We start from the raw sequence: 25,906 nt of genomic DNA, 5'->3' as shown, positions 1-25,906 counted from the left end.
GTTGAGATCAGGTGATTGACCCGGCCATTGCAGAATATTCCACTTCTTTTCCTTCAAATGCTCCTAGGTTGGTTTTTCAGTGTGTTTTGGATTATTGTCCATCTGTCCATCCAATCAACTTTGCTGCATTTGACTGAATCTGGGCTGACAGTATATCTCTAAACACTGCAGAATTCTTAAGAGCTATAATTTCTAAACCCTTCCTCCTATTTTCACTTTCAGCCCATAGCCTCTATATAACTATAGCTTGGATATTTGTTGGTAAATACCTGAAAAAATTGAAAATTGTGCCTGTTTCCAAATATATATGGACCTAACTGCATATAGAAGCAATTATGCAACTGATAAAAAAAACAAGCTTAGTGGAGCATTAGCATGTGTTTAGAACAAGAAGAATTTATTGCAGAATTACTTAGTTAAAATCCAGAGGTTCTGTATGCAGGGCTGCTGTGGTATGCAAAGCTGTCTGTCAGTTAAGACTGGATGGACTGGTGAGAAAAGCAGCAGGGCACAGAGCTGGGACCCGCTGAACATGAAGGAGATTGGCGGTGTCTCTGCCTGCTTGCTTCTGGTTCACGGACAGAGGCAGTTGTGTTAGCCGGAGATGCTGCCGGTCTCCATCATGTTTCTCGGGTCCCAGTTCTTTTTCTCACCAGTCCATCCAGTCTTAACTGAAAAATGGTCTTTACTGACAGCCAGACTTGCATACCACACCAGCCCTTCATACAGAACCTCGGAATTTTAACTGTAAAAGATTCTGCAATAAATTCTTCTTGTTCTAAACATATAATGACCTGTCACCCTTCCATTCTCTTCACATGTCTTCGAAGGATTCCCAGACCCTGTTTGAGGAGCTGCTGTTTTAATTCATCACATTATGGACTTTATGGACATTTTAATAATCTTACAAATTTGCTATCTGCATGTCAGTGAAGCACTGATCAACTTTCTATTTTTCAGCTTGTGGTTTTAAGTGTGTTTCCTTCCTGTTTGGGGTATTATACAAACAATATATAATTATTTGCATGGCAAGCCTTTTCTTTTTACAAGTTTTTCTCCTGTTCAGCCATTTAAACTGTTAAGAAAAAATTCAGAAGTTCGGCATCCTGCAAAATTCACCTGATTGAAGCTTTGTAAACACCTTAGAAAATAGTTTGGTAAATTAATTAAAAAAACAAAAATGAAGGAAGCTGTCAACGTCTTTATAAAAAGGACTCCAATGTCTTCATAATTTCACTTGGGACTCATAAACATAGATTATACCTTTTACTTAAGGCTTCAAAAACACCACTGTCACTTGCAAGAGAGTCATCCGATAAACCAGCAGAGACTCCTTTGGTTCTCTCTAGTTTTACTGCACAGTCTTCATGGATTGTAATGCCTGGAATAAAAAGTGACAAGAAGGTAAGCTGGAAAAAGTATTTTTTTTTGTTTTTACATCAACAGTAAGAAATTACTTTTATACTGTTCCTCCTGAATTGGAAAACATACACATGTACTGCCAGCAATATACCCTGACAAGATCAGTCTTTGGTTCAGAGGATTCTGGTGCAGGAGAGGTGAGTACTCAAAAAAAAAAGAGATTAAAGTATATCTTTATCTATATCCAGGGATTTTTTTTTTCAGAGAATAGGTGCAGGAACTCGCCCTCTCTGACCAACTCTCTGCCCCAACTATGCCCAAACTCCACCTCAACCAAACCCCGCCCCCAGCCACACCTACAGCAGAGCCAAAAAATTGCAATGAATTAAGGCTTAGAACCGCGTATCACATAAGGTGAATCCCCCAAAATCCCCCCAGCTCTCCTCTCATCACAAATCCCTGCAGCTCCCTTTTCATCACAAACCCCCCCATCTCTCCTCTCATCACAAATCCCCCCATCTCGCCTCTCATCACAAATCCACCCTATCTCTCCTCTCATCACAAATCCCCCCTATCTCTCCTCTCATCACAAATCCCCCCATCTCGCCTCTCATCACAAATCCCCCCTATCTCTCCTCTCATCACAAATCCCCCCTATCTCTCCTCTCATCACAAATCCCCCAGCTCCCTTCTCATCACAAATCCGCCCATCTCTCCTCTCATCACAAATCCCCCAGCTCTCCTCTCATCACAAATCCCCCAGCTCTCCTCTCATCACAAATCCCCCAGCTCTCCTCTCATCACAAATCCCCCCCAGCTTTCCTCTCATTACAAATCTCCCCAGCTCTCCTCTCATCACAAATCCGCCCAGCTCTCCTCTCATCACAAATCTGCCCATCTCTCCTCTCATCACAAATCCCCCAGCTCACCTCTCATCACAAATCCCCCCAGCTCTCCTCTCTGTACAAATCCCCCCAGCTCTCCTCTCTGCTGACCCCCCCCCCCCCCCAACACACACACATACTTTCTCAGGTATTTTCCCTGCACAAACTCTTCTCTGTGTACAATGCTAAACACACACAAACGTTCCCTCTCTGCACATATTTCCCCTCCCCCACACACTTTCACAGTGCGCTCCTCTCTGAATGAACTTAGTCTCTGCAAAGCTTTCCTTTGTTTTCATTCACAGTGATAGATCCCTCACCTCTTCTGCCGTCACCGATCTCTGAAGTATGTGCAGGCTTTTTTTTCCCCAGCAAAGTACAGTGGATCGGAGAGCTCCCCCTATTGTAGCACAGAGCTGAGGAGGTGTTTCAGGGCTCCTCGGCTTCGTGCTACAAAGTCTGAGTAGTGGCGGCAAGCAGGCAGGGATGGAAGCTTCCTCCCGAATTTCTGCAGCAGCTGAAGGATGGGACCTGAAGCATTCACCAGGGCATGAGGGCAGCAGCCATGAGTGCACAGCGCTAGCACTGAGAAGCCAGTAAAGAAAGTCCCCAGTGCAGAAAACGTCCTCTACTGGCTTCAGTATTAAATGACTGGTTGGAGAGGGCTGCCAAAGGTTCCGGAAACGCAGTAACAACACTGAAAAGGGATTAAATCATTCCCTACTCCATTCACATATATTTGCCTGGAGTCTGGCCACCATAAAAAACATTTTCACCCCACTGTTCACCTTCTCCTCCTTCCACCTCTCATACCATTAAACATGATGCTCAGGTGAGCTCAGTTGCTTGTGTACCCAATGGGTAGTGAAGGTCTATGAAAGCATTTTCACCCTGAATGCCCATTTCACCAGCCTAAGATACCTCAGGGTTCCCATTTGCTAGCAGTATATCAATTAGCACCACATTGATTTTCTGTGATATGGCTCCCATCATCTACTCTGCAAGAGCAAAGTGAATGTATGACAGAACACCTCATGCTTTATACATTTTATCCAAGCATGGAAACAAGCACAGGGTGTGTAATTTATAGAATTTAAAGTAGTAATAAACCCAATAGCAAACATGTATTATATTTGCAGCTTACCAATTCTTAGATGTGGCGTCTGCAAACGTTTTTTTTTTTTGGCTTTCTTTTATTTTTTTCTCTATTTTCACCTGGTGATCTGACCAGCAAGTCTGTTGTATTTCAACAGAAACAGTTGTCCTTCAGATTTAGCAGCTAGAGGGTTGAGACAAACCATTTACCACTAACAAGGGTGCTCACAATGATCAGTTTTTATTTGTTTAAAAAATATCAATAAAACTGTTGCTGCGTCTGCTTTTTAAATCGATAGTACACCGCAGTAAAAAATTTCCTGTATCGCATACTAGCAAATTATGAGAGACTTACCTCGAAACAAAGCCCTCCAGTGCCACGCTGTCACCGCTGAGAGGGCTCCCGTCTTCCCCTGGTCCTCTTTCCGGCTTTGTGGGCTTTGGCTACTTGAGTGGCCAGGGGCGCGATGATGTCACAAGTGCACATACGCATGGGAGCCGCCGTTTACGCCACTGGCTCTGAAGGTCCAGCACTGTACGCTGCATGCACTCTGAATATCTCCTAAACAGTGCAAGTTTAAGAGATATTCACAGTACCTACAGGTAAGCCTTATTATAGTCTGGCTTCAATGTGTTAGTTTATTTAAATCTGCTAGTACATCTAACACTCCCTTCCCCCAAGGCTGACAATGCTGATGTCCAAAGGTGTCTCTGTTGCTCCTCCATCCAAAGCGGGGGCACTCTATTACAGAAGGAGTTTTACTGACAGACCACCAGGTGAAAACAGAGACAAAAAACCTAAACAAATGAAACAAATGCAGTTACCATATCTAAGGATTAGTAAGCTACAATATATAAAATTTTTGGTTTGAGGTTTAATAACTGCTTTGATTGAAATATTTATTTGTGAAATTAAGCAACAAACGCTACAAGGTACAACTCCCTTATTCCTCTTTTCCACACAACTAAAGGATTTCTCCCACTGACAGCCATATAACAAAAATATAAAAAAACACTATAAGTTAATAAATGACATGCAATGACGCTATACCATATATAGCTCACCGAAACAAATTCAAATTCCTTTTGACAAATATAGTATTTTCTACTATCAACCACTAGGTGGCAGCCTACTTCCTTCAAATCATATTATCTCCCTAAATAAATGTGGGCATGTTAAACAATATAAGTGTAATTATGCACATAATTTAAAAAGATGAATAAAATATTATTATGTTTAACTAACTGATAAGCGTATATATATATATATATATATATATATATATATATATATATATATATATATATATATACAGAAAAGAAAACAGGTGCATAAACATAGGATTTGACTGTATTAACAATAAAGCGTTGATAGAATGCAGCACTGCTGCACTCTCCACATTAAATTCACATAACAGGAATAGGCTGTGCAGATAAAATAACAATAGCACTACTGTCACATATAACTGTAAATATCACTGTATCCAGTACAATAATTAATTGTTTCACTGGAGTTCCTAGATATATCCAGATCTTTTAGCAGCATTGCCCTGTTTTTCCCCATTTCATTTATTCAAAGGTTATTACTCTAGTCTAGCGAGTCAAAAGTCAGCACAGAGTTTTCTTTGCCTAGGCTCTGGTATTACCCCAAAAATAGGTCACAACAGACTTAAATGATGTATGGGCAACATCCCCCATCTCTCTAAATTACCACTTAAAGAGGAAGTAAAGTCTACCCCTTTAATTGTATATAATAAGGCTTACCTGTAGGTACTGTGCACCGTTTACACCGTTTACTATATACTCTGCCGTCGTCATAGGCGCATGCGCACTAATTCGGCCCGCTCACGCCGTTTCTTCAGGGCCTGTGCCGTGACCGGCGTGTCATTGCGGTTCCAGCCAATCACAGCACTGGAGCCAGCAAACCCGGAACTAACTGGGAAAGATGTTGGCCCCGTCAGCGTTGTGCCAACACCTATTCAGGGCATCGTATTAAGGTATTTCATAATGAACTAGTATGCGATGCATACTAGTTCATTATGCCTTTGTCTTGCAGGTCTGTTTTTTTTGGATGTTTACAACCTCTTTAATATTGCACCAATAATTTCCTTATGAACTTCTTGTCCAAAGGAAATATGCATCTATTATGTTATACTGTATATGATATAGAACATAAATCTGTGCATTCAAAATATAGTTAAAGCAGAGAGATTTGTGGTCAGGATGCCAACAAAACCAGGCGTTTCTTTAGTGTTTTCTATTGCAGAGCTGAAGTTAAAGTGGTTGTAAACCTCCCTGACCTATTTTTACATATAGTAATAATAAGGCTTATCTATATGTACTACATGCACTGTTTAGGAGATATTTCACATACACTGCGCCGATGGTAATTGGCGCATGCACAGCGGGGACATCGCGGGATTCCTTTACAAGTAAGTGCCACATAATGGGCTAGTATGCGATGCAAAACAAAAGAAAGTTTTGGCATTAGATACACTTTAAGCTGCTACTTGAGTGTTGAGTAAATGGTTACTTGTTGGGAGAAAGTCTCCCACCTCCTGGGTGGATAGTCACTTGTTGACTTGTTTTATCTCTGAAGGCAACTACTGGAAATCACAGATTTTAGTTCCCTAGCCCGCGACAGTCCTGTTGTCACTTCCTGTTTTAATTAGCTGTAGACCAAGCAAGGCCATCCCTTTTTCCTGCTGCATTCTTCAAGAACAAATAAACATAATACTTGTGACAATAACTAAAGTCATACCTGCACCCATCTGAAGACTTGGAAACGGAGCTTCACTTTCTATGAGACTTTTACTTTCTGAGTGACAGCTTTGAATGTGAGAAGATTGTCCCTGGGTCTCTTCATCCACCAAACAGGAACTATGCCCTCTTAGAATTTCCAAAGCCCCCATTATTTCCTCCAGACCTTCTGACATTTGGGCAAGTGGAGAATCACGAGAAGCAGACAGGAAAGGAGTGTCCAGTGGGGAACTTGGGGGGGACAGTGAAGACAATGAAGATCGTGATGACAGTGAAGCTAATGACTGAGGTGTATCCAATGACATTTTCTGTTTACTGAGGTTGGGGAGCCCAGATGTTTCAGAATATTGACCATCTCTAAAAAGAGTATCTAATGGAACTACATCAAAGCGCATAGGCTGAGAAAATTCAGAGAGCAGTTCAGGCTTTTCATAATGTGGAAGACCATAAATGTCTGTAAAGCTTATGGAGCTCAGAGACCCTCGACTTGATGTCAAAGATCCTCGACTTGATGCCAATGAGCCACGACTGCTACCAGATGACATAGTAAGAGTGCTAGCAGATAAGCTAAAACATAAAGAGAAACAAAAACTTGTTAAAAGAACAGTCTTGTGCAAAAACCTATGAAATAGTTCCATCGGGCTTACAACAAAACAAACATTTTTCTTTTATTATTTCAGTTGAATCATTTCCCAAATGAATTTCTCTTTAGAAACTACTGTAGATTAATTTTTTTCTATGACTAAGTGTGTAATATAGGTATTCCCAGCCAGATCCTGCCTTCCTCCTGTGGACAACTTGATGGGAAAACTGAAAAACCCACAAAAAAAGTTTTGTGTGCACTATATTTTTCTTGCAATTTCAGGGTCTGCATAAAAATAATAAACATTGCTTTTGCTTTAATGGAAATGCCTAGTAGTTTTGTATATATTTTCTTTATTTTTATGGTCAACATTAAAACAAGTAAAAAGTGAGGTCCACTTGGTATATGAGGGCCAGGGCATGACTTGTGCTACTTTTTGTTCTCCCAAGCTGAGGTCCAATGCAGAGCGGAATTCAGGTACATACGCAAAATACAGTACCTCTAAAAAATACAGTGCTGCGTTATTTAGTGAAATTCAGCTTTAGTAGCACAACTCATACAACTAACTTAACTGTAATGAAGTTAAAATGACTTTCAGGCTCTGTTACTCTAGTTCCCAATTCTGACTCTTGGTTTGTTTAAAGAAAAATTCTAGGTATCACATGTTTACATCCAGCTTGGACCAATGTAATTATGCATATACTATATCTCTGTGATCCCTCTAAAACAGGGGCCTTTATACTTTGGAATAAAGTGCCAGTTTATTGTTCTTCAGGCATTAGGGGTTCCGGACTGTAGCCAGTGGGAGTAGAAAATGCCCCTGGGTCAATGGGAGTAAACAATGCTCCATTATTGGTTTTAGTGGGAGGAATAGTGTCTCATTGTTGGTATGAGTGGGAGGAATAATACTCCATCAATAGTGTCAGTGGGAGGAATGATCCTCCACTGTTGGTGCCAGGTGGAGGAAATTTGTCCAAAGGGCCAGGTAAAGGCAAGTAAAGTGCTGCCTCTTGCCCCCGGGTCACAGTTTAGGGACCACTGCCCTAGAAGCTGGCAAAAACTGTGGTAGACAAAACTACTCAAGTGATCTTCACTAGCTTCCTGATCCTGTGCCAAGGGGCTGCTTTCTGATAACATGAGATTGGCTGCTCGGCAAGGGTACCATTTAGAGAATGCTTTTCATTTTCTTAGTGAAAAGCATTCTCTGTTTAGACCAAAGGGAGAGCATAACATCACCTCCCCTCTTTCTACCTTGTCCAATCAGAGAATGCTTTGCAATCATTGCGATAATACACAGCATTCTCTGAATGGCACCTGTGCCAGAGAAGCCACTCGGCTACCCAGAAACTAGTGAAGATCACTGGAGTAGCAGTGTCTACTGCAGTGATTTCCAGCTTCTAGACAGATCCCGTAGGTATGGTATATGCACAGTTACACTGGTCCAAGTTGAACCAATGTCACTATGTAAAAAATGCTAGCTAAAACCCAGGCTTTGGAGTAGTTGCATTCATTTGTATTATAGACTTTTTTTCCTTTATTTTCACTTGGTAATCCTGAAATGAATGCAGTTTCTGTCCTAGGGTGTTTACACTATGTCCTCCATTGTATCTATAGAGGAAGACATTGTTGTCACCCAAGCATGATTATAAATAGGGATGCACCAATACCAATTTACAATGAGAGTGAGTACGATACTCTTTTTAGTACTTGCCGATACCAATTACCGATAACTACCACAACTGTTTTGTTTACATTTCAGCCATCAGCAATGGTATAAAGCATTGAAAAGTTATTTACAAATTAAATACATTTTTTTTGTACTTTTTTCAATGTGAAACATGTAAATATATGTTAAAGTGAAGTTCCAGTCCCTAAATTAATTATTATATTTTAAATACTCTGCCGTAATTAGGTCCAATTCCAATGCAACATTTAGATAACAATATTAATGTTGTCCTTTTATTTAAATCGTTTAAAACAAACCTGATCTCAAAAGCAGACAGGGTCTATCTCTGCTGTGAGCATCTGAAGCCCTCTTGTATTAGTTTCCGAGATTCGGTGCAGCTGGCTACCCAGCATGCACCCTTTGATCTTGTGCCTGTGCAGTAATGCCACTGCGCAGAGCTCTTTCATCCTGACATGTTGTAATAGCAATGGCGACGTCAGCGGAAGTTCCCACCCCATTGCTATTGCAATCTGTCAATCAAAGAAAATCCTGGAAGGTAATTGCTCAAGATTTCGGTATTTGGCGATTCCCATGGACTGCTAGGAGAGATGAGGCTGATAACCCAGGAGTCCATGGAAATCGCCTGGTTACACCATCGCCTAGGTGGCCAGAGCCAGAAGTGCTCCATACAATAAGAAAAAAAAGGTATTAAAAAAAAATACCTATTTGCCATTTTAAATAGAAATGAGGATGGGCCTTGGATTGATTAAAAGTTTAAAAAACTGTCAGAACTTTGCTTTAAAGGTGTAAAAATATTAATGAACAAAGCAAAAAAAAAAAAAAAAGTTTTAATTATGAATAATTTATAAAATAGAAGTGAACAAAAAAAAAATCAGCAGGAAAATAATAAGTAAATGGAGAAGGGGAAAAGGGAGTTAATTAAGGCTGATAAAAGTAAAATAAGGGTTAATAATGGGTTAATACAGAGGAACATTTAATAAAAAATTTTGCTTTAAACTGAGTTCATCTGCAAATCGAAGTTTATCTGTTTGATCTGTAGATGAAGAAACAAAGTTACAAAAAGAAACAATGTTTCTTTTTACCTTTCAGTTTCAGCAGCTGAGCATTGTTGTTGATAAACATTGCCAGTGTTCTGTCAAATTAGCCAACTGAAACTCCAACCACATCACTTCCAGTTTCTTTAAACCATCAGTAATTGAAGATTTTGACGAACTGCTGTTTGGACAAACACCGACAACCAAATACAGTCTGGTACAGGAAGATTTAGCTGTTTTGACAGCACAGCGGCTAACGAGGACAACGTTTTTGCCGCCTAGGAGGCAGCCATTTTGTTGGGTGGTATGGGTGCGGAGAAAGAATCTCTGCTCATAATAACGTGCAACGGACTGCATTCATTTGCCGGTGTTGTGTTTAAACTCCGTCAAAATCTCCAATTACTGATGGTTTAAAGAAACTGGAAGTTAAGTAGGAGTTTTTGACAAGTTGGCCATTTTGACAGAACACTGGGCTGCTTTTTTCTTTTGACAGCTCCAATTTCCAGGACTTGGTTTACAGTTCAGCTGTCAACAGGGGAACCCCACTGACAGCTGAATGAGTCATAGTTGTTAAGGATGCGGTGGCCTGCTCCTTAGCAGTTGATAATTGCAGTTTTTTTTTTTACATTTCAGCTGTCAGTGGGGGAATCCCACTGACAGCTGAAAGACCCAAGCCTGAAAGTATTGGTTTCAGGTATTGGAGCATTTGCACAAGTACTGATACTCGTGCAAATGCTTAGTACCTGCACTGTTACCAGTATCAGTATTTGGGTTTAAAGTGGTATTAAACTCCAAACCAAAGATTTTCTATATTGCAGCTTACCAATCATTAGATGTGGTGGATACATTTGGATGCATTTGTTTTTGCTTTTGTGATCTGGCCAGTAATACACCTCCTGTATGAAAGTGCCCCCAACTCTGGATGAAGGATCTCAGGGGGCACCTTTGGGCAGCAGCATTGTAAGTCAGGGTGGGGGTGGGGGGACTTTTAGAAGTATTAGGAGATTTAGGTACACTAACAAACTGAAGCTGAACTCCAGAAAGCACTTTATAATCAGTTACAGCAAACAGTTTTTTTCTTTTTGGGATAAAGGTTTTAAATAAATAAAAGCTGATCATTGTAAGCACTCATGTTAGTGGTAGATGGTTTGTTTCATCCCTGTAAATGCAAGAGCTTTTCTGTTGAAAAACAACAGACCTACTGGCTGGATCACCAAATAAAAAAAGACTATAAAAAAACAAAAAAAACAAACAAAAACAATGCAGCCATTACATCTAATAATTGGTAAGCTGCAATATAATAAATGTGTTCTTTTGGGTTTAATGCTGCTTTACGTTCAGCTTACAAGAAGTGACACTGCATTTCTAGCTAGATCAACAGGTGTTTCCTGTACTTGCTGAAAATATACTTAGCCTAAAAAAAAGAACTAATATAGCCACTTGTAAACTGCAATTTATTACATTTTTGTGATTAGAAATCATTTCTCATCAACACCAGCAATTTCACTTTTATAAACTTTTTGTTTAACCCTTTCTTCTGCTATATAAAGTTACATGGCTAAGGAAATTTGATTTGGGAACAAATATGGCTGTGAGTACAACAAACCTTTTTATTTGAGTGTGGAGGTATGAAGTCAATCGAGTAGCTTCCTCGAGATGCTTTAAAAGGCAGTTTCTTTTCTCTTGTAGAAGTAACCTTCAAAAAAATTATAGTAATTAAGTTACGGTGTTATATTTAGTTTACTGACTGCTAAATATAAGCACAAAACTTTCGTACATTACATGTTCACCACAAGATCCAATTTGAATTCAGTACAAATTTGCACATCACAACTGCTTCCCTTGAGAAGTTTTGATAAATTTACAAATCAGTAATGATCTATAACAATCTACAATTTCATTTCTGAATTCAGAAATTCCCAGTGGAAGTATTACAAGTGCAAGCTGTTATTATCACAAGGCATTAGCACCAAAGACTTTAGTAAGTGGACATGAACTTAAAAAGTAAAGATTTGATATTTTATAGAGACCATCCACAGATGCACTTCCTGTGCCTAGGCACCCATGTTCTACGGACTAATAGCTGTATATCTGTTTGAGATTACCTAAATCAATGTAGCCTCAGATTGCTAGTCACAACAGATTTGGTGATTTCATTAATGTGCTATTGTTGTAATGGAAACTGTACCTGAGGACCTGCAGTGTAAGGACCTCCCCCAAACTTCAATGATTCCGTGGATCTGTGTTTCCTTTTTTCTACTACTTGATTATAATATTATCATATCACCATCGGTGTGCGCAGCCTACTGCATTAGGGTGTGTACCCCAAAGCTCAAACACGCACGCCTTTCTCTGCATCCTCAGCTTCACATGGCAGTGAATTCATGGGAAGTGCTCTGGGCTGAGTGGCTTCCTGTTTATTCACGAACTGAAGCATAGTAAACACAGTTGGGTAAACACATAGTAAACAGTTTACTATGCTTCCGTTGTGGATGGACACATTGAGCAAGTGTGTTTACTGTGTTCATTTAGAAAAGAAACTATTTACAAGTCCCTTCCCCCACTCTCCATCCTGAAACATCCCCTGCAGCAGCCGAGGGAGAGGAAAGGAAAGGAGGGAAGCCAGCAGCACTTCAGGGCGGGGGGCAGGATACAGGGGGAATTGGCAATGCACACCCACGCATATCACCAGCCATCAAGGAAGCAGCTCTGATATGAAGAAGAAAAGCTCTGCTCCTCTCCCAAGATGACCATCTCCACATAGCATCAGAGGGGAGAATTCATAAAAGCAGCATGGATACTCTTTAGAATTTCCTCAGGAACAGATTCATACATCTGTCTTAGGAAGTGGGGGCACTGAGGCCACAGTATTGCTACCACGTGATCTGTCCTCGGTGCAGCTCCCCTGTCCCTTTGTGCACATTCAGCTTCTGGACAGGGCTTCTCTCAGATGCCAGTTGAATAAAGCCAGGGATGAGTCATAAGTTGCAGGAAATCACTGGCCAAGAGAGACTGTGTGTCAGAAGCCATCACATTAATTACAGCTTTCCAGCACTAAATGCCCAACTATGAGCATTGGCATCTCTGTATACGTTAGTTTAGAGTTGGTCTCAACTTCCTCCATTTTACGAATCTGTAAATTGGCGGTAGTTCTTTAGGAATCCGTTGCTGTCATAATGCCAAACTGGTGGTAGTAAGAATTAGCCCAATTTGTCCCACATGTCAGTACTGGTACCGAAACTGTCACAAATGCTTTACTGAATTCTCCAAATAGTGTGGAACAGGCCATGGTAAGTCAGTAATGGGGAAAAGATAAGCTACATGGAGAATACAAGTAACTAGTCTGTATTTCTTTGGGCACCGCTATCTCTAATCCCTTCTCCTAGTTCATTTTTTAAATTTCCTACTACAATGTGATTATTACAATGTAGCATGGAGTTATTTTTCCATGCAACTCTTTGTTGTACTAAAATATAAAATGTTCCATGAGTTAGGGTTTTTGCACATGGGTGCCTGAGCCCATTAACTGCTTGCCGACCAGCCACCACAGTTGCACTGCGGCAACATGACTCGGCTGTGAGAATCGACACCATGTTACGTTGGTACACAGATGCAAGTGCCCAGCGGTCGCAATCACCGCCAGGCTCCCGCGATCGCTCGGGGCACACGAGAAGCGGGATCTGTGTGTATGAACACACAGTTTCCGGTTCTCTGAGGGGAGAACAGACAGATCGTCTGTTCATACAGAGTATGAACTGTGATCTGTCATCTTCCCTGCACAGACCCCTCCTCCCTTCAGCAAGAACACAGAATAGGGAACACATTAACCCCTTGATCGCCCCCTAGTGTTAACCCCTTCACTGTCAGTGACATTTTTACAGTAATCATTGCATTTTCATAGCCAATGGTCCCAAAAATGTGTCAAAACTGTCCGACGTGTCCACCATAATGTCGCAGTCCCGATAAAAATTGCAGATTACTAGTAAAAATAAATTAATAATAAAAATCCCAGAAAACTATCCCCTATTTTGTAGATGTTATAACTTTTGCGCAAACCAATCTATATATGCTTATTGCTATTTTTTTATCAAAAATATGTAGAAGAATACATATCGGCCTAAACTGAGGAAAAAAATATTTTTTTATATATTTTTGAGGGATATTTATTATAGCAAAAAGTAAAAAATATTGAGTTTTTTTCAAAATTAACGCTTTTTTTGTTTACAGCGCAAAAAATAAAAACTGCGATCAAATACTACCAAAAGAAAGACCTATTTGTGGGAAAAAAAGGATGTCAATCTTGTTTGGTTGCAATGTTGCACGACCGCGCAATTGTCAGTTAAAGCGACACATTGCCGTAGAGCAAAAAGTGCTCTGGTCAGAAATGGGGTAAAATCTTCCAGGGCTGAAATTAAATGTACATTACAGTGTTCCCCCGACTTGACCCTCGGACTGTGTACAGCTTTCAGCAGACAAGAATGGCTGTTTGCAGTTGTACTCTGGGTATACGGAATATACGCATATGCAAAAAATTGAAAATGTTCTATTTTTTGGATACATCCGTACAGTATACATTGTCACACTTTAACCTGCAGTTTCCTGCTCGTGAAATTTTTACCTCCTTGCCGCAGTGGTTTTGCTGGTCCTCTGGTTCCACTCACCTGTGACATTGTCTGCTCTACTGTGAATTTATATCCCTTTCCCTTCTATCACTTTCCGGTCCACCTCCCAGTCGGCGTTTCTATATATAGAAATGCTCAGTGCAGCCCATGTTACCTGAGCAACTTCCTAGTTCCTCCATGCTCCTGTTTTTCCGCATATTACTTCTATTCTGTGTCTAACTTCTTGTGTAAAAACTAGGGGTGCATCGGTTCAAAAAATTTACAGACCGGATCATTCCTCGGATCAGAGTCACGGATCGGATCATTTTTCGGTTCAGCAAATAATAATTGAATTTGCAAAAACCTGTGAAAATGCCACCACCGTATAGTCCCAACTGCAATATACATCTCCCCCACAGTAATATACATCTCCCCTACTGTAATATCCACGTCATCTCCCCCAAGGTAATATTGGCTGAGCATGGATGGGTATGGCTGGGTATTGGCAGAGTAAGTATTGGCAGGATAAGTATTGGCAGGGTATTGCAGAGTATTGGCAGGGTATTGCAGAGTATTGACAGGGTATTGGCAGGGTATTGCAGAATGTTGGCAGATAAGTATTGGCAGGGTATTGCAGAGTATTGGCAGGGTATTGCAGATTATTGCTGGGTATTGTAGAGTATTGGCAGGGTAAATATTGCAGAGTATTGGCAGGGTAAGTATTGCAGAGTATTGGCAGGGTAAGTATTGCAGAGTAAGTATTGGCAAGGTAAGTATTGCAGAGTAAGTATTGGCAGGGTATTGCAGAGTAAGTATTGGCAGGGTACGTATTGCAGAGTATTGGCAGGGTAAGTATTGCAGAGTATTGTCAGGGTAAGTATTGCAGAGTATTGGCAGGGTAAGTATTGCAGAGTATTGGCAGGGTATGTATTGCAGAGTATTGGCAGGGTATGTATTGCAGAGTATTGGCACGGTATGTATTGCAGAGTATTGGCAGGGTATGTATTGCAGAGTATGTATTGCAGAGCATTGGCAGGGTATTGCTGGGATGGCTGTGACTGCACTTGTCACAGAGCAGCGCTGTGGGCTCTACAGATGCAGCCCACAGCGCTGCTGCCATCCGATTTCTCGCCTCCACTGTACAGATCAGTACAGAGAGGGGAGAGAGGAACCGGCATCATCATGATTGGTTTGTTTACAGGTGATCGCTCCGTCATTTGACGGAGCGATCACATTGTAAACGCCGACGGGTGCACCAAGATGGCCGCCGCTCTGGAACTAGGCCCGAAGCCACGGCCTTTCCTAAGGCCAAGACCGCGGAGCGTGCCGATCCAAGTGGGGTGACCCCTTCGGATCGCGGATCGGTGCCGATCCTTTGCATCCCTAGTAAAAACCCCGGGTTTGTATACCATTTTTTCCTGTCTGCTATGTGCCCTGAACCCAGCTTATTTCTCGCATCTTTTCTTCATATCAATAATGCCCTATACACACGATTTTCAGAGGGAAAAGGTCCGATCGGATTTTCAGACAACATAATCCGATCGGACCTTTTCCGTCGGAAACCAAAAAGTTTGAGAGCTGGATCTAAAATTTTTCAACAACAAAATACGATCTAACTTTTTCCAATTGTTTGTAGAGAATTGCCAGGCTTGCTCAGATTAAATTATGAGACCAAAGCTATTGGCTACTAGCCACTACGTAGTCCCATCTTACGCAATGAACGTCACCACGTTCCGAACGATCAGATTTTCCGACAACTTTGTCCGACCGTGTGTACGCAAGACAAGTTTGGCACAAAATCCGTCTGAAAAAATCAGATGGATTTTGATGTCGGAATGTCCGACCGTGTGTACAAGGCATTAGAGGCTGTATGCAGCACTGAGGCTTTCTGGGCAGGAAGGAGGGGAGGAGGTGTTGGAATTTATGTTGAATGGGTTTAGGTGCCTGTGAGCGAGAGCCCAAATAATCATGCATAGCCAACATAGTTTTACATAACAGAACTATCAAAGGCACTTAAGCAGAGGATAATATAGCAAAATTTGTTTAGTAAAAAAATTAATTAATAAAGTTTAATTTTCAAAAAAAAAAACCCGGACAGTTTGCAATGACAGGGAACTTTTTGTTGGCTTCTTTTTTGTTTAGAAATGTGGAATGTTAATCTCTATACAAATGACTTGTACAAACAGTATAACATTCTACAGAAAATATTTATCTTCCTGAAATACCAGTATCATATTCTGTGATGCTAATAGTGAAAGAAAAATGCCACACATTTTTATTTTAATAAATGTTAAAATAGACCTTAACCTAAAAATTGAAAATCTACTGTCTTTTAGGGAACATCTAGAATTGTAAATTGTGCCTAAGCAGTATCCTGTAAAGCTTGATTTATATCTATGCATGTTGCTTTTGAGCGTTTCTGCAGTGCTTTTTGCGGTTCTTGCTGCATTTTTGGACACACGACTTTGCAGCGGTTTGCGTTTTTTCTTTACACTGTATATAGCTGGTTGCTAAGGAGGGGGTGAGGAAGCCAGCTGCTGCGTCCTTAACAATTGATGAGTCATCAGCTGTCAGCGGGCTTCCCTGCTGAACGAAAAAAATAAAATTGCCGGCTAAAAAAAAACGTGAAAAAAAAACAGCGAGGCCAGGGTCCTCCCCAGGTCCATACCAGACCCAACTTTTAATTTTTTTTTTAAATGGTGTGGGGTCCCCCCAAAATCCATACCAGACCCTTATCCAGAGCATGCAGCCCAGCAGGTCAGGAATGGGAGCGGACAAGCGAGCGCCCCCCCCCCCCAACAATACCAGGCCGCATACCATTAACATGGGGGGGGGTGAGTGCTTTGGGGCGGGGACAAGGGCTTCTGATGGGGACAAGGGCTTCTTCCCGATAACTCTTGCCAGGTGGTTGATGGGGTCTGCGGGGGCTTATCGGAATCTGGAAGCCCCCCTTTAACAAGGGCCCCCAGATCCCGGCCTCCCTCTAAGTGAATGAGTATGGGGTACATTGTACCCCTACCCATTCACCAAAAAAAGTAGTGTAGTGTTAAAAAATACAGTAGACAGTTTTTGACAAGTCTTTTATTAAAAATATCTTCTTTCCTGCTTCTTCCTCCGGTCTTCCTCCATCTTCTTCCACATATTCCTCCTCCGGGCTTCTCCTTCTTCCACTTCTACTTCCGCTCTCCTTCTTTCTCCTGTCTTTTTTGTCTGGAGTTCTTCTTCCTCTGCCCCCGATGACCCTCCTCTGATGCTGGGTCCTGATCTGTCCACGCAGATATTAGCACAACGATGGGGGCATGGCGTCATCCGGAGACCCAACCCCTGTGTGATGTCAGGGACGCCTCTCGCCCCAGGCGGTGACATTACAAGGGGGCATACAGCCTAGTATGGATGTGGGGGGGGGGGGGCCCACACCATTTAAAAAAAAAATAATTGACATGGGGGGGGGGGAGCCCTCCGAATCCATACTGGACCCAAGAGACTGGTATGGACCTGGGGCGGAACCCACGCTGTTTTTTCCACAATTTCACATTCAGCTGGGAAGGCCGCTTACAGCTGATGACTCATTGTTGTTAAGGACACGATGGCCGGCTTCCCAGCCCCCTCCTTAGCAACCAGATATATACAGTGAATGTAGAGCGATAAAAAAAAAAAAAACACAAATGGCGGCAAAATCGCATCAAAATCACTGTAAAAACGTGGTACTTGCATTTTGATTTAGGGTCCACTGAAGTCTATTACATGCAAAACTTTGCATTTGCATTAAGAAAGTCTCCGACCCTTTCCAAAAACGCAGAGGCACAAAATGCATGTAAACATAGGAACCCATGTTAAAAAATGTCCCTGCATTTCTGCAAAATGCGTCAAAAAACGCATTAGCGTGAATCGAAATATACAGTAACTTTTGCTTTGTAGCAGTGTTACATACTGTAGCAGTGTTTTCTTCCTGTGTCGAGGCACTCCTCTACCTTGAGCCTAATGGCTGCATGTCTGCTGTGTGAGCGGCATTGATGTCTGTGACTGTTAAAGTGGTTCTAAAGACTTAAGATTTTTCACATTAATGCATTCTATGCATTAAGGTAAAAAACCTTCTGTGCTGCAGCTCCTCCCAGACCCCCCCCCCCCCCTCCCTCACCTTTTTCTTACCTGAGCCCGATCTGCTGCAGCCAGTGTCTCTCGCTTTATTGGATAAATTGTTAGCAGTGGGAGCCATTGGCTGCCACTGCTGTCAATCAAAAGCTGTGACACAGGAGCGAGGGGGAGGGCCGAGTACCGCTGTCTGTGTCAATGGACACAGCAGCGGGACTCCACACGGGTGCCCCCATGGAAAGCGGCTTTCCATGGGGGCACTTAATGAAAAGGAGGGGCCATGAGCGCAGACGGGGACCACAGAAGAAGAGGACCAGGGCTGCTCTGTGCAAAACCATCACTTTAAGCTTGGTAGAGTATACATGGTTAGGGTGTTTTTTTCATTTAGCCTGCTGGCTGAATGCAAAAAAATAAAAATTGATCGGATTCCTGCATCCACACAAACGATGTGGATGTAAGAATCCTCCTCCTCGCAGAACATTGTATTCTGACATCAGGTACTCCCCACTGGCAGATTACACTGACCACCTCTGCAAGATGCTCAATCGCACAAATGGCTTTTGTGTATAAGTGAGGGCTACCCACAGATGGAAATTTCGATACATGTGTACCCAGCCTTAGTCTCAAGAGATTTGAATGAAATTTGGCAATGTCACTTCTGTGACACTGTTCTCCTTGCTGGAGATAGGGCTGTACACAAATCAAAGTCAATATTCCCATTGCATACCTTCCTGGAATGGGCTTAAGGATAGCGGGTGCTGCAGCAACAGCCAGCTTGAGACTGGAAACATTGTACATACAGTATTTACCATCACACCACGGCACCATGTTTTTGACTAACCTCATACACATCACAATAAATGTAACTACTAAGGAGAAAAACAATAGTAAGCAAGCAAGGAAGAAAGCCACAGTCTACAAAACCCTCAAAAGCCCATATGTATTATAGTGCTGAAATATAATGCAGTACAGCCTATAAAGATTAATCCAAATACATCCCTGCCCCCCCAAAAACAGTTTATAATCAAATTACCTCTAGCTGACTTACACATACATTTTAAGCTAGCTTGGGTGGAAGCCATTTACTGTACCTACCAGTATGTTTTTTTGCACTGGGGGTGGAAACTGGGGCAGATACAGGAAACCCAGCACAGGGCAAAGGTAAAATTTAATGCAGAAAGGCTCTTGGTGGGGGGATTTAAACTCAGGCACATTTAACAATCATACCTGGCCATATACATGGTTCAGTTTTTTCATACTGAAAAAAAACTTAACCGATTTGCCAATCCACACATTCTAAGTGGATTCCAGATTCACATCAAGAACCCGACTAGTGTATAGTGCAAACATAACACATAATATTACAGAGTCGGTTATTCCAAACTGCATACAACAGTTTAGGGGTTGTGGGGCCATCATCAGTGCAGTGTGTGGAAACCACGGCTTCTATGGAGTAGGGCTTGGGACCTAACGAGACAGTATAACCACAGTTATGTGATAAATAATAATCCTCTTATTTCTGGGATATGTGATAAAGTGAAACATAACAGTAACCACAAAATGAAAGTGTGTCCAATTGGAAAGCATCCCTCAGATCGACAAAATTAGCAATTCCTAAACTACTAACATAATAATATATGTTTTATGATCGATTGCAACTATACTGGGCTATAAGAAATAAACATACTATGTACACTTAAAAAGGATTTTTAAATACTGTATTATGAAGTTTACCATTTTTGTTTGTACTTTAAATTTCAAATGGGTTACTTTTAAATCTTTACTCATATACATATAATTTGTTCTTTTAATAATCCTCCCACTTTGTTAATTGCTTCTTAGGCACGTTACTACAGCACTGCAGAAGAAAAAAAGCAGGATTAGCAATGTAAATGTCTTTTGTTCTGTAGTACAGTCTTTAGCAGTCTATTGAATTTCTCTTAGGGTAACACATCCAAGGTTTGTATGTGCCCCAGGGGGAGATGATGCACTTTTTTTTTCGGGACATGGCGAGAAGGAAGAGATGACTGACCTCCCTGGCTACCCAGAAAGGCATAAGGGGGGTCAGCCTAGCAACAGACTGTTTTGGATCACCCTGCTGGAATACATATGATGCATTATGTGATCCGCTGAGCACTGCCAATCCCTCAGTTTCACAGAAAACATCCAGAAAACAATTTGTTCTAAACTAGCTGTTTTCTAACTCCATCCCTCAAGGTAAATCACCTACAGCTTTAAAGCCGATGCAGTAGTCTCCATAGGACACATTTCAGTATTAGTTAAGAAGCTCAACTGTAGTTCATATTTGTTATGAGGTATTTATCATTCATTTGTCAAATGAAAGCTTAGGCTGTGAATATCCCTTTGTGCATAACACATTTTCACTTCGAGAAAGACCACAAACCTGCAGACCTTCAACGGATGACTTTAATTTCTCAATTTGAAAAATGTACTTTTTTTCTAGTGTGAAAGGGCAGGAGATGAGCACTACAGTGTGAAAGGACAGGAGATGAGCACTACAGTGTGAAAGGGCAGGAGATGAGCACAACAGTGTGAAAGGACAGGAGATGAGCACTACAGTGTGAAAGGGCAGGACATGAGCACTACAGTGTGAAAGGGAGGACATGAGCACTACAGTGTGAATGGACAGGAGATGAGCACTACAGTGTGAAAGAGCAGGACATGAGCACTACAGTGTGAATGGACAGGAGATGAACACTACAGTGTGAATGGACAGGAGATGAGCACTACAATGTGAAAGGGCAGTAGATGAGCACTACAGTGTGAATGGATAGGAGATGAACACTACAGTGTGAAAGGGTAGGAGATGAACACTACAGTGTGAAAGGGCAGGAGATGAGCACTACAGTGTGAATGGATAGGAGATGAACACTACAGTATGAAAGGGCAGGAGATGAGCACTACAGTGTGAAAGGGCAGGAGATGAGAACTACAGTGTGAAAGGGCAGGATATTGAGCACTACAGTGTGAAAGGGCAGGAGATGAGCACTACAGTGCGAATGGACAGGAGATGAGCACTACAGTGTGAAAGGGTAGGAGATGAACACTACAGTGTGAAAGGGTAGGACAAGAGCACCTCAGTGTGAAAAGGCAGGACAAAGGGACCTCTGTTTGAAGGGGCGCCATATGAGCACATTAATATGAAAGAACAGAATATGATAACCTCAGTAAGGAATGGCAGTACGAGCATTTCAGTGTTAAAGGGTAGGGCAAGAGCACCTCAGTGTAAAGGGGTAGACATAGAAAGGGCTGAAATGAGCATCTTAGTGTGAAGGTGAAGGAGATGAGCACCTAAGAGTAGAAAAGCAGGACATCAGCACTACTGTGTGAAAAGGCAGGATATGAGCACCCTAGAGTAAACAGGCAGGACATGACCACCTCAGTGTAAAAAAGCTGGATATGAGTACCTCAGTGTGAAATGGCAGGACACAAGCACTTTAGTGTGAAGGAGTAGACATGGAAAGGACAGGACATAAGCAATACATTGTGAAAGAGCAGGACATGAGAACTATAGTGTTAAAGGGTAGGGCATAAGCACATAAGTGTAAGGCCCCTTTAACACTTGTGTGCTTTTGCTTCGCTTTTCCAGGGTGACAAAAGTTCAATAAAACCATTCTCCATTAAATCCTATGTAAATGTTCACACTGCATGTGCACTGCACTTCTTTGGTGCAATTTTTCAAAAGCACACCCAAAAAGCCCCTTTCATTGTAAGTCAATGAGAACGCATCAGTGTGAAAGGGCCATAGAGAAACAGGCTTTGAGCACCTCAGTTGAAAGGTACGATATGAGAACATCAGTGTGAAAGGTACCATATGAGCAATTCAGTATGAAGAGGCAGGACATAAGCACCTCCTTGTGAAAGGTACGATATGAGCAACTCAGTGTGAAAGGGCAGGATAAGCACCCCAGTATGAAGAGGCAGTACATGAGCATCTCAGTGTGAAAGGGCAGGATATAAGCAACTCAGCATGAAACAGAAGGACTTGAGAACCTCAGTGTGAAAGGGAAACACAAGAGCACCTTAATGTGAAAGAGCAGGATTTAAGCATCTAAGGGCTCCTTCTCACGGATGTGTCCGTGTACGGAGCCCACTCTGCTCAGCGGGGGATCGCTCTGCCGATCCCTGCTGAGCAGGCAGATGACAGGTCTGTATCTGCATACTGCGCAGGGACAGACCTGTCAGAGTGCCGCTCTCCCCTATGGGGGATCGGATGAGGATGGACCGTAATCCATCGTCACCCGATCCGATGACGGATGGAAAAGTAGGTTTTTCCTCCGTCACACTTTTTTGGATCGGAGTGGGTCACATGTCAGCGGACATGTCACCGCTGACAGATGACGCTCCATAGAGGTCTATGGAGCATCTGTTCAGGTCCGCCTAAAAAACTGACAGGCGGACCTGAACGGACAGTCTGTGTGAAAGAGGCCTTTGTGTGAAAGGACAGGACTTGAGCACTATAACATTAAGGGGCAGAACATAAGCAATACAGAGCGAAATGGCAATGCCTGAACACTAGAATGGAAAAGGGCAGGATTTCAGTACTACAGTGTTGGGGCAAGGGCAGGGCAGATGCATTTCAGTGTGAAGGCGCAAGACACATGCCCCTCAGTGTAAAAGGGCAGGACATGACCATTCATATGTAATAAAACAGAACTTAGGCAACCAGTGGGTTGAAGGAAAAAAATTGACTCAATTTCTCCAACCGCACACTTGATGTGGATGGGAAAATCCTCCCCTCTGAGCTAATGCATTCTGACAGTAGGAGGACTTCCCCACCATCAAAATACACCAATTAGTGTTGCAGGCTATTGCCTGTGGTGCTAATGGAGCAGGGAAAATCCAACAGGGCAGTTGTACAGAATCTGATCAACCACAGTGCCCATACATGGATCGAAACTTGTCTGATGCCTGCTGAACCAGCCAAATTTCCATCCATGTATAGCTGACTTAAGATGAACATGACAGGACGTGATTTTTTTTCCTAGTTCAGGCCTACTAAGCAATAAAATACAGACGAAGAGTACTGATTACACCCAAGACATGAATTTCAAATCTGTTTGTGTGAATGCCAGTTACACAAACAATAACACAATAAATGTAACTCTATTTAGGCAGTCCATACCGTAATCATTTTTTTTGTTCAACTATCAGGTTGAAAGAAAAAAATATATATTATATTCCCCAATACACACATTTGAGGTGGATGGGGAAATCACTCCGCATTAAGAACACATTGATCAGTACTGCCGTATATAGCCCTCGGTACTAATTGACCCGGAAAAATCCAACAGTAGATCAATTTCTGTACATTTATAACCAGGGTGCCCATACATGGATCAAAATTCAGGCAGTCCCTGCTGAATGGGCTACATTTCGATTCATTTATAGCTATCTTTACTAAGAAATGGGGGTTTTGTTTATAAAGGGGTTATCTTATCTGTTTGAGATACAAAGTACACTTATTGCATTTCCTAAAGCTGGCCATAGATGAATAATTTTCATATATCCAACCAGCTGTCAGAATACAGCTCTGAAGTCTACAGACCTGCGTGCAGAGATTTTCCAACAAGCTGGTTGAAAAGAAATCAATCAGTAAATCAACTTTTTTCAACCACATTGCCCATACATGAATCAAAATTCGGGTGGTGCCTGCTTAATGGCCTTAGCTTCTGTAATTGATTGACAGCAGCAAGAGCCAATGGTTCCAATGAGGATGGAGAGAAAGAGCAGTGTTGATGTTCTAGAGTACAGCAGTGGACTGAGATCGGGCTCATGTAAGTATTTGGGGGGTGGGGGGGGGGGGACTAAGGTTTTCTTTCCTTAATGCAGAGAATGCATTAAAGTAAAAAAAAAACCTTTAGCTTTTACAACTACTTTAAACCTGAACAGGGCCTGTATTTGTCCATTCCAAATAGGGTGTTTTCACCAGACCTACTTCAATGGGCACAAGTACTGAATTACACTGAAATCTGGAGATGGAAGCACCAAAACACTAGGGCTTACTCCTTTCACTACATAACTCATAAATCAGACTCCAGAATCGATCTGGTCTGTGGTAACACCTGTACCCTGGCAGTGGTGAGGGGGGTCTTGTACTTTCCTGCGGCCTCTGTGATCGCGTGTCTCTAGAGTCGAGACTGTTGGCGTTTAGCACCCAAATGGTTATAGGACTCGAGGGTGGGGGAGGAGATCTCTCCTAAACTACAATACTGGGAGATCAATGAGGACTCAGCACAGGTAGTCTGGGATGCCTTTAAGGCTAACACCAGGGAAGAATACATTTCAGCTATCAAAGTGGTTCATTCTGAGATGTCCTGTCGGGTCCAGGCACTTGAGGAGGGAGAGACGAAGGCAGCAGAGGCTTTTACTGGCTCCCCGACTTTAGATCACTTCAGCCAGGTAGCCGAGGCAAGAAGAGCATTGTCTCTACATCTTGCCTCGGCCACACATCTGGATTTAAAATCTCTGGCGGGGAGGATCTTTGAGTCCGGAGACAAAAATAGCAAACTTCTAGCGAATTTAGTTTTAGAGTTGCACTCTAAAATGCAGACAGTGGTGTCAGAAATCTGTGGTTTGGATGTTCAGGTGATTTCTACTCCCGAGCTAATTTTGGATGAATTAATATCCTTCTATGAGAAATTATATAAGGCAGTCCCTGGCTGGCCTGAAGACCGCCATAGGGAGTTTTTACATTCCCTGCACCTATCCACTCTTTCGCAGGAGGATCCAGAATTTTTAGACAAAGATTTTACCACCGAGGAGATAGAGGCAGCGATTTGCTCATTCCCCAGTGGCAAAACACCGGGACCGGATGGCCTACCCGGTGAGTGGTACAGAATGTATGCTACATTAATTGCATCAAAACTGTTGGTCTTCTTTGAAAGTAAAAAACAGATGTCCTTGCCACCTTCTATGTATCAGGCACACATAGTCCTCTGTACTTCCAATAGGACGATCTCCTTGCTAAACTATGACCTCAAGATGTTGACAAAAATATTAGCGACCAGACTGCGGATGATTCTAGCATCCCTGATTAATATTGACCAGACTGGGTTCATGCCAGGGAAATCAGCAGATATAAATTTATGTAGAGTGTTTACACATCTTCAGCTACCTTCCACTGAGTCCTCCATGTGGGTAATGGTTACACTAGACATTGCGAAGGCATTTGATTCAGTGGCATTGCCTTTAATTTCCTCGGTTCTAGAGGTTATGGGTTTTGGAGAAGTAGATGGATTGATATTTTATATAAGGACCCGATAGCGCAGATAAAACGTAATGGTGCTCTGTCAGCAGGTGAGGTAGGTAAGAGGCAAGGTTGTCTGCTGTCACTGGCTCTATTTGCCTTGGTGATGCTTTAAACGCAGATGATCTTATTCTTTTCTTGAGTGGCCCTGCTCAGTCCCTCCGAGGGAAGCTGACCATTCTTTCAAATTTCAGTAGTTGCTCGGGACTCAAGGTAACCTGGGATAAATCCCAAATTTTACCGATAGATAAAGCTGCAAAGGAGGCAGCAGATCCCAACCTCCCCTTACTATGGACAGACAAAATCAAATACCTAGGTATTCATATCTTTACATCTACCTCTGACTATTATACCCTTAACTTAGAACCACTGACACAAATGACGAGGACAAGATTAAAGGCATGGGCACATCTCCCCCTCTCTTTAATCTGGAAGATTTATTTATTTAAGATGAAGCTTCTGCCTGCCTTTCACTATGCCCTCAGACATGCCCCTGTATGGATCCCCAAAAAGTATTTTGCTTGATAAACACCATTCT

The 25,906-nt window shown here is 42.1% G+C and overlaps 1 protein-coding gene across 1 annotated transcript in view; it reads right to left on the bottom strand.

The window, feature by feature from the left end:
* The window catches only part of WWC3 (WWC family member 3), a 274,579-nt gene that overhangs the window by 33,513 nt on the left and 215,160 nt on the right, over positions 1–25,906 (bottom strand). Inside the window, exons 10-12 of the mRNA XM_077480846.1 lie at positions 11,012–11,101; positions 6,103–6,668; positions 1,264–1,381 (exon numbers count right to left, since the gene is read on the bottom strand). Coding sequence (XP_077336972.1) covers positions 1,264–1,381; positions 6,103–6,668; positions 11,012–11,101 — 774 coding nt within the window. The remainder of the gene's footprint in view (positions 1–1,263; positions 1,382–6,102; positions 6,669–11,011; positions 11,102–25,906) is intronic.

Source organism: Lithobates pipiens, unplaced genomic scaffold, assembly GCF_037356315.1.
Source record: "Lithobates pipiens isolate NorthernLeopardFrog02 unplaced genomic scaffold, aLitPip1_a1.2 Scaffold_16, whole genome shotgun sequence".
Lineage (NCBI taxonomy): Eukaryota > Metazoa > Chordata > Amphibia > Anura > Ranidae > Lithobates > Lithobates pipiens.
Note: the sequence above shows the minus strand (reverse complement) of the source record. Positions and strands in the feature narration are given on the sequence as shown.